This window comes from Melanotaenia boesemani, chromosome 20, assembly GCF_017639745.1.
Source record: "Melanotaenia boesemani isolate fMelBoe1 chromosome 20, fMelBoe1.pri, whole genome shotgun sequence".
Lineage (NCBI taxonomy): Eukaryota > Metazoa > Chordata > Actinopteri > Atheriniformes > Melanotaeniidae > Melanotaenia > Melanotaenia boesemani.
In genome coordinates, this window is record NC_055701.1 from 25,568,885 (window position 1) to 25,579,110 (window position 10,226).

The 10,226-nt window shown below is 38.3% G+C and overlaps 1 protein-coding gene across 2 annotated transcripts in view; it reads right to left on the reverse strand.

Annotated features, from left to right (window-relative positions):
- Positions 1 to 9,706, reverse strand: part of rab11fip5a (RAB11 family interacting protein 5a (class I)) — a 31,252-nt gene extending 21,546 nt beyond the window's left edge. Inside the window, exon 1 of one of the 2 annotated variants that reach the window (XM_041971958.1) lies at positions 8,899 to 9,706. In XM_041971958.1, the coding sequence (XP_041827892.1) occupies positions 8,899 to 9,275 (377 nt within the window). In that variant the 5' untranslated portion in view covers positions 9,276 to 9,706. The remainder of the gene's footprint in view (positions 1 to 8,898) is intronic. The other variant, XM_041971959.1, reaches the window with a different exon arrangement.
- Positions 9,707 to 10,226: the final 520 nt, after the last annotated feature.

Here is a 10,226-nt window from a genome sequence, read left to right on the forward strand (position 1 = left end):
TTAGCAAAACAAACAGCACATTAAAATCCAATGAGTTAACTGTGGCCAACATAAAAATGAGGCAAAAAGGCCTACTTTTGGTTTTACAATGATTTATGGGGTTATAAGCAGGTTATTAAGCAATTTAAAGTTGGTTAAATTACACTGGCCCTTAATTCACTTTGCTCTATGAATATGACACAAAGGCATCTAAAGATTATTCTCAATTTTATGATTAAGGTGAAGCACTAAGCAGGTAATAGCTCATATTATGTGTATTCACAAGTTTGTGATGTTACTTGATTGGTCTATACTCTTCATTGTAAAAAAAAAAAAAAAAAAAAAAGCTTCTGTTTCAAGTCTGGTTTTGGCATTTTTTTTCCATCTCAATAAAAAGTAAAGTACAGCTCACTGTTGTTTTTCTTTTTTTGGTTATCTATTGTTGGTAGTTTCACAAAACTATTAAGGGCTGTTTATATATATATATATATATATATATATATATATATATATATATATATAGAGAGAGAGAGAGAGAGAGAGAGAGAGAGAGAGAGAGAGAGAGAGAGAGAGAGAGAGAGAGAGAGAGAGAGAGAGATTTTTTTTTCTTCTTCTTCTTCTTCTTTGGGTTCTACCTCAACTACAGTTGAAAACATCCCAAATCGATGCCATATAATGACATGGAAATAACGCAGATCAATGATTAATTATTAAGAAACATCACCAGTGGGTGTACAGTTGAACTGTGACATAACATCATGGAAAATGCCATTAGACTGGTCAGCAGAAGGATCAATAATTCTGTTAGAGACAAGCAATGCCAGCTACTAGCAGGCATGATAGAAGTTTATTTCATTATGTTGCTGATGATGAAACAAATTGATAAAAAGAGACATCTGGGCTAGATAAAGACATTTAACACAAGAACAGTTTGTTTTTTATATGGATTATGATGGATATTGACAAGATTTTATTTATACCAATGCCAATTATTAACTATGTTAATTCTAGACTATTTTTTTTCTATAAAGCATTAAGCTTTTCCAGTACAGGTCTACTACTTTCTTTTTGTAACAACTTAGAAATACATAGAGGCCAAAAATAACCAACCAACAGGAAATTGGCTCTAACTATTTCCATCGCTGTCCATGGGTTAGACCCTGAAATTAAGTCATTTTGGTGTATACTCTGGCAAGATCTTTGCACAAAAAGCTATGTAATCACCAAAAGATAGATGTTGGTATTTTCATTTCATGTGTTAAAGTGCAATACCTCAGACGGCCACTATCATTTCTTTTTCTTTCCTTTTAGTATTTTGACAGACAAATGAACTGGAGAGCACAATCCCACTTTTTGAGGGGTTCCTCTCCCACTGATCTTAAGCATATAAAGTGGTGCTTCACACTTTGCAATCAATCTATTGATTGGTGGAAAGAATTGTCCTTTTTTGTGTAATTCATCAGTAATGAGAACAAAGCGAGAACAACGCCATGTTTAAATACATCATGGATTTTTTTGATGTTTAAAGCCACATGCCAAGAAGAAAGAATACAAACTGCTGGGTATCCACCATTTTTATGCTTTCCTTCTGTGTCGTCTCCTTCGTTGTTATTTAAGGAACGTGTCATGGTACAATGATGTCACACTATTACTGAGCTAACACATCTATCGCTATCTGGCTTACACCCGGCCTACCAAGGTACTGTTGGCTGTAGTAACACAACAGAGATCAGGGTTTACCAAACTGCACCATAATGCCCCATCCCAAGCCGGACACCTTGGTAGAAACGGGGCTTTTATCTTGTGAAATACAAAGTCAACACATTTTTGTCCTTCTCAAAATAAAAAGTTAAAATTCAGTTATTAGTCCTAAAAGACGTGCATTTTTGTCCAGTGGTGTTTAAAGTATCTCTCCACTTCCTTCCCACTGGCCAAATATGGTTACTTCTAGTTCCCAAAATATCAAGATGGGGACCACAAACTTCCAAATTTGAGGTTTCAGAATGGCAGTGTACCACCATTTTTATTATTTTCTTTTTTTTTTACTTAAATACTCTGTATGTAACACATAGAAGCTGACAGAAAGACAGAACATTACCTGCACTTAAAAAGACGTATTGCAGGTTCTTCACTTTATACATCAGTTCCATGAAGCTGATAAGAGATCTGTGATGCAGACATATCGCCTCTACGTGACTCAAGAAAACAACTAAGAAAGTGGAATGTTTGATGCTACATATCCTGCTTTCTATGTCATGGCGATAAAGGTTAATCTGATAAAAATCTCCACTGAAAATGTTAAGAAAAACCAAAGCTACATCTTTACTATCTAGGCTGACTTTTCAGGTCATGCTGTTATATAACCTCTGATGTCCATTAGACTATGTTCTCACCAGGCTGCAGCTATTGAGTCTATCGACTCTTAGCAGGGGATTTTTCTGGCTGTACATAACACACACACACACACACATTTTGTCTGATTCAGCAGATGGAGGTTCAGCTCTCAGGCCTTAAAAACATCACATACATATGCCAACAGATATAAGACAGAGGTGGAACTGAAACAGAGATGTAAAATCTAAATTATAATATGATGATGTTAGCTACCAGCTAATTCAGTACAGAATCTCTGACGTGCAGAATGAAAAAAAAAAAACTGCTGAAATCTAATATTGTCCTCTTGGGATGAAACTTGATAATGAAGAAAAACTGTGTGTGGTTTACATGATATTCAGGAAAAAACAAAGCAGAATTAATTTTGTGTTAGCAACACAGGCTGCATGCTTCCTATGCTGATCTGGTAGTGTTTTTGTGGTTATTTCCTTAAAGACCCTGCAGGGGAATTCACCAGACGCCCACCTTTCCAGTAATCTGTTCTACACCAGTAATTCAGCATGAAAAAATGTGAACCCATCTGAGGACAGTTGTTGATCTGATTTTGATCAATTATCTTTACTAAGGCGGTTTAGTGGTTAATACAGTTTATTTTGTTTGTGGGCAAGATAGCAAAAACTCTGAAAAGTAGGAAATCCTCACATTTTAAGAGGACTATTAAAATGCATTTTAACACGTTATTCTAATTGAAACCACAAAATTATTACGATAACGTGGTTTAAGGTCAAATTACTCCTGCATTTATACGGTCAACTAAACTCAAACAGACCCAGATGTGCCTCACAAAATTTTGCATATTTTTTTGTGAAGCCACATTGTATATTAACACAGTTGAGTTCCTAATTAAGCTTCTCTCATAGACATACTTTTCTGTTTGTCAAACAGCTTGCAGGAAAAAGGACACGTTGCAGGAAATAGTCTGCATATCAGCCTTTTTCCCCACACAGTTCACAGAGTCATAGTGTCAGGCAAACTTTCTTGCACAGTAACTTACTAACTTGGTCAATAACTTGTCAGCCTTCCTGTGCATGTATACTGGAAGAAGAACAGTTGTCCCATTAACTAGCCAGGTGGAGCTATAATCATAGCTGTGCATGTAATAAAGGCATTTGGAGACTGATTTGGTACTGTACTCGAGCTGCAAGTGAGAACTTCTCAGGACCGTAAGAACAAGAAAAAAGTTTGTTTTTGTCTGGTCAATTCAAACTCCAAGAGAAGGGGTAGGAATAACTGCAGTGGTCTCTGTCTTTAAGTGTAATGAGCAATTGGCCCAGTTATTTCAGACTCAACATGAAGCTTCATCCGTGGCTGGTTGGTTTGTGTCTGTGACTTTATAAGCAAAATGTGATGTATACATTTTCATACTTTCTCAGCACCTCCGTTAGTTGCTAATTAAATAAGTCTCATATTAAAAACTAGTGAGGGAGAGAAAAGTGGAGGCAGAGCAGGTGGTAGGGGAGCAGCAGGGAAACTGTGGCCAACTTTCTGTACAAAAAAACCTTAGAACTCTACAGAATCTTTATTAATCCCAGACTGGTCAATTTCAGCGTTACAGCAGCATTAAAGAATATCAGAGAGAAAATAAAGAGTAAAATTAAACTGTAAGATGCAAAAACAATATATACAGGACACATTTAACAAATATCTAGGTCAAAAAGATAAGAGATGTAAAGAAAAAGATAAATAAAATTATAAAGTATGATAGTGACTGAAGAAAAGAAAGGTGCTCTCAGCCTGGCTGCAAACTGTGTCATTTGATTAGGCTATACATTATATGTTTGCCTTAAATACCATGCACTAAATAAATAATGTATAATGTAATAATGAGTTCTGTAAAGCATAAGAGTTTTGGAGGAACCTCCAAACACACAACTCAGCCCTCAGCCTCTTCCTCATGCAAACAAAGATCCACAAGTTACCACAAATCAGACAGCATTGCCTTAAGGATGTCACTGGGAATATCTTAAAAACCACAAATCATACTAAAGAATAAACAATGAACAACTCTGAGGTTGTTACCAAACTTAAAAATATAAAAAGGTGGCAGTGAATCAAGTTATTTATTGTCGCAATTATTTTAAAATTCATTCCTGATTGGCCTGTCGGGTGTATGACTGGAATCCAAACATCCCGTATCTGGTTCATCACATTTCTTTAACTTCACACATATCTCCCATCATCAATGCTCAAAGTTAGACATAAAATAACAAAACATGCCAAAGCTCCAGTTAAAGCAATACAACTTAAGTTTCCAACCTTAAAACTCAGAGCTTTTGACTCTATTTAATGGTACAGTGACATTTAGGAGGAGCTGCCATTGCCCTGCAACACCCCAAAGCTGAGAAACTGCACTTTACAACTTTTTTTCTGGCTCAGAGCATCACACTATAGCTGCATTTTGCCATGTCACACACGAACAACAGGATATCAAGACAGTAGCCGTTTTGAACCGTTGCGCACCATCGCTGATTCAGTAAAGAAACCCAAGAATATGTTATCGGAGTATGAAAGTACAAAAAAGAGCGATGACAGAGCAAAAGTCAACACTGGACTGATTTTTCTAAGTGGAGAGAGCTCAGAGAAGAGACGGGATGGAAGACTTATGACGAATTAGCCTCCTTTCAAGACGCCAAAGTGCAAAAATCAGAAGTATTATTTTCGAAGTAGGCCTGTCGCGATAAGCAATAAGTCTGTTAATTGCACGGTAAGAAAAATGAGCGCGGTAAGTTTGCCTGCCACGATCATTTTCGTTTATTCCCCCCCCCCCCCCTTTCTATCTTACTTTACCATAGACTGTGTATGACAACAGCTTTCTGTTAGGGAAATTCTCCCCAACACAAGCACTGCAAAGCTAAACCTTTCAACACAAGAAGAACACAGAGCGTTACTTCATGTATACATATTTACTTACAAGGGGTGTGTGCACCATACGAGTATCACACACACTGAGTTGTTTCACACATTACAAGGCATTTATAGGGGAGGTTTACGAAGTCCTTCTCCTGTTCATAAAACAGTACAGAATTACACAATTTCAGGATTTACAGGTTTTAGCATTTTCTACTAAGATAAGATATAGGGAGTCAGGGGCACTGTGGTCTTCTTTTCGTCTTATCATGGTTCGACCTTGGTTCCTAAAGGATCATGGGATGGGCTAAAAATTTTTTTTTTTAAACATTGCAATAATCCCCTTAACATTAAATAATCAGAATTAAAAATTTGTTTTGACATGAACAGGGCTAAAAAGGGCATTTTTTTGTAATGCCACAATCATCCTCATGGAACGTATGTAGTTTCTCTTATGACCACTAGAGACGGCATATTCTTAGAAATTAATTAGAGGTTGTATTGGCCTGCATGAAGATACAGTAAGCCACATGATGTGTTTTGAGAGGAGAATAGCCTCGCTTTCTTTTTATCTAAACAGAAGTTAAAATATTTGTGTTCTCATTTGTATCTCAATTCACCACAAGCCTAAAATCAGGTATTATACAAGTCAACTTGTAACATGAGTAAAACATTGGCTAAATAGGCAATAGTTCACAGCATCTACCTCTGAAAGCTTAAACAAAACAAAGGCTGGACTGATAGTTAAGTACATAGTTTCTCAAGTCAATTTGTGCCTGAAAGTTTGTATTATCATGCAACGATCTAGAACCATCTAAAACAGAGTACAAGCAATAAAAGACAATACCAGAGTGGAGTCAAGAACGTTTTATCAATATTAATAATATAATATCTATCAACTCATTCCATCCATAAACCTGGCTGAAACAAAGAGCTGTAGATGTGGCTGAACAGGGAGCTGGATTTCTGTATCACTGTGATACTTTGAAATTTGGAATTATGCATCTCCTACAAAAGCAGAATTGTCATTGTTTCACAAAATGTTAGTACTGACATCATTTATTCCACATTATAACTTTCTTCTACTTGAACTACAAGTTTTATCTTCATTCAATTTGCAAGAGCTTTACAAAAAGAGATTAATAGAAATTAATGGTTTGCCACTGGTACCAAACTTAATTGACTGGGATGTCGTCAGAGACGTAATACTTTTAGCTGACAAATAGATCACTTTTTAACTTTATGGGAAGAGTGGTAAGATTTTTTTAAAGAATGAAATTAGCCAATTTTAATATACTTTCCCTATTTTTGAATGAATATGCAACGGAAAATGCTGTTTTAACAATATGTGGATATTTACGCCAAAGTGAGAAAATCTACAGAGATGGATAAACTTGCAGCTTGTTTTGGTGTTTCAGAAGTAAGACTCCTTCAATAACATCTCATACATAAATCCCTCTATCAAGACATTATTTTATTATGTCAGACACTACTGGAGGTCCCCAGTCTTCTTTTTAAAAAGCCTGACATACATGAAGAGCATTGTGAAAGTGTAGCTACTGACAAGCCCAGATTCACTGAATACCACATGGAGACACTGAATGTACCAAGTCACCAAGCTGCTGACACATCAATACAGGCTGGCTCTAACCTTCAAGTGACCATCTCCAACAGGGCCCATTGAAGGAGACTGGTTCCATTTTCATCTCAAATTCACAGCTTTATCTGGATGAAATCACAGCCAAATCAGGTAGTTACTAATATCAAACTGCTTTGCACTACAAGGACACCAAACAGGAAAAGAAGGATATTTTTGTTGATCATTAAGTCAAAATCCATCTGAATACTTAAAGCAAGATCTATGTCTTTTCAGTACGTCCTGAGCCTAAAGTGAGAGGTTTTAATGGTACAAAAGTGGCTCTTTTTATAATAAAGATTACCGTGTTTTATCTACAAAATAGTTGGAAATCTAAGCAAAAGAAAAACAAATCTGCCTTTTTTTAGCAGAACTTGGAGGTGAATCAAGAACTTATGATTTTTAGCTCTGGGAATACGTTGCTATGGAAACCAGATGAGTAGATATTTTTACTTAAAACAGGACAAGCTGAGAGCTGTTAACAATCAGAGAAAATTCTGTGTTTGTGAATGGTCTACAACTTGTTAGCATGCACAGGTGCAGAAGAAGGTTGCAGTTGTCATTAATACACCTGAGATTAGTAACAAATATGAGCATATTTGTCCATTTATCACAAGTCAAAAGGTCATTGCGAGATTAAACTTCATATTTCATGTTTTCCTAATATTGTGCAGATCTAGTCTGCAATATATTGTTTTAAAAAGTCTGTTCAACTCTGCTCACATTGGATCCAACAAAAGTTTAAAAAATGTCTACATATCAGACAATATTCAACAAGCCATAGAAATTTCACTCTGATTTGGTGTAAGACTGAGATGATATCCTGGATTTTAATGGGGCAAGCTGAGCTGAGCTGAATGCATTTCTTGGTTAGTACGGTAGTTGAATTTAAGCACTTGATGCAGCTAAACATACATGGCAGGCATGTCTCAACATACTATTTGCATAACAGTTTTCTTGCAGTCCTCCCTTAATTGCAGATATGAGATAAACGTTGATTTAACACAATCACCTCCATTCATATCAAATCACAAAAAGCAACTAAAACATGAAAATCTTATTTTATTTCTAAGCTCAGACAATTTAGAGGAAAAACTATGCTTGTTAACTAAAAAGAAATCATCATTAAATCAGTGTATTGTGTTTATCTATGTATTGTTACACTCCTAATTCTTCACAACTCTCCATCCATACAATCTATAAATGAAGTATCAGGTGATCTGTGTACTTTATGAAGAAGTGTCTAATGATGCATAAAACACCTCATTTTACACATGAAGAGGTAAGGCTGATAATCTGTCATCTACAAGAGGCATTTAAGGTTTCATCCAGAAGGAAAGGCAAAGAAAAGCCTGGATGTGCTAAACTTCCTTCAGGGTGCAAACGAGGATGTGATGTTTCTTTACAGTCAAAACTCTATTTCTCCTCTTGCAGATTTTTTAGCTACCAAAGTTCAACATGTTTTTAATGCAACAAGTTCAGGATCATTCTGTCCAGTTTTCATTACAAATGGCTTCAGATTAGGGATATGTAAGTACCCCAAAAAACATCAAACAACCCCTCAGGCTTTTATAAAAACAACATATTGTACTAAAAATATCTTGTAGCTTTGGGATCACGAAACTGTTAGCTAATCCCTGGATTTGGGACAAGCATTAATCCCTCCCTCCCCTGCTCTCCACATGTCTCTGCTATTGGAAAACAACATATTTAAGAGCCCATAACAAGCATCTAATGTAAACAGGGGAGGTGAGGGTTTCTAGAAGTTGTCGGGGAGCCTTCAGCCTTGGTGAGGAGTGTGATGGTTGGATGTGCTCAGAGTTAGTTTTGTGTGTCTGTGGGAGGAGGGAGGGTGTGTCTGCAGGGCCCTGATGCAGCACCACAGATTTGACAGCTGTGTTCATGTCTCCTAACAAACTGTGTAGCAAATAAAACAGCAGACTGGAAGAGAAAGAAACACCCTGATGGGTTCAATTAACAGGAAAACAGAAAAGGACACATGAAGAGTACTGAAAGCACACACGTAAAGCAGATTAACTTACTCGTTTTTCAGACATCTACTTTCGTGAAATACTTTGTCCAGCTGGATCACAGCTTGTCCGAGAAACGCGTCCTGCCCGATGAGCGCCCGGTGCATCACGGTCAGGATCAGCTCTTTGCTCCCGGCCGGGTATCCGCTCCGCCCGCCGTTCTCCAGCACGCCTGGCTGCAGCTCGAACGAGCACTCCTCTTTCCACTCCGGCTCGGTGGTCTTCTCCACCACGCCGGTCGAGTATTTCTCCTTCCCTAGTTGGATGATAGTGTACACATCGCTGGTGCCATGCTTGCCCTTGCCCCGTAAACCCCTGCCTCTCAGCACCGTCACCAGGACGTGTGTTGGTACCCATTTCTGCTCCTCCTCTACGGTTAGCGAGGACATGTCCCCCACCCCCTCCAGACAGACAGACCGACCGACCCGCCGCGCACACCACAACGATGCAACCGGGGAGAGGTGGTGGCGTCCGCCGCTTCCTCCCTGCTCCGAGTGTGCACAGTCACATCAGCTCCGGGGCTGGCGGGCGGTGCCGCATTATGGCCGTCTACCGTCTCTGCAAAGTTGCCGTGATTGTCGGGTTGTTTTGTGCCTCGGCTGCTCCTCCGTTTCGGCAGTCTGCTCTGCGGCAGAACCAGCGTCCGTTCCCGCACGGCGCGTCCCTGCTTCGCTCCCCCTGCCGTACGGGCCTGTCTGCGGACAGCGACGTCACGCCTCTGTCCTCCTTCTTCTTCTTCTGCAGGACGAGGAAGTTCAGCAGCGACTCAACACATGGCTGCATGTGCAGACCACAATAAACGCCTGTGCAGGAACGCAGGGTGTGATGCTTCCTCTCGGCGTGTTCATCGAATTTAGCACCACTCCCCCCTCCAAAAGTAAACTCCCTGTCTCCACACTGCAGACATCCCGAAAAAGGTCTCCACTAGCCTAGCAGCTACAAAAACATGTATTTGTTAAAACTATATGGAAGCCAAATAAAGTTCTATCGATATAAATACACAAGCAATTTATAATTTATTCAAAAATTTACTTTAAGACTAAAACAACCCACTGATATTTAAACATCTAAAAAGCTGTAAACAAACAAGCTCTTGATAGTTTTGCTGAAAAACTGACATGAATAAAAAAAAAATTAATAATCTACTGCTAGATGTATAAACTGATTGTTGTGGCTTTAATCCCTTGGAGACTTAAGTCTTAAGAGCATGAAACAGAAATAAATCTGTTCCACATATATGTGTTTTTGCTCTCAGCATCACTGTCATCATCTGTGGACAAAGTTTGTTCAGTTGTCATGGAGATGGATCATTAAAAACTGCATTAGCTTTTATGGCCTTT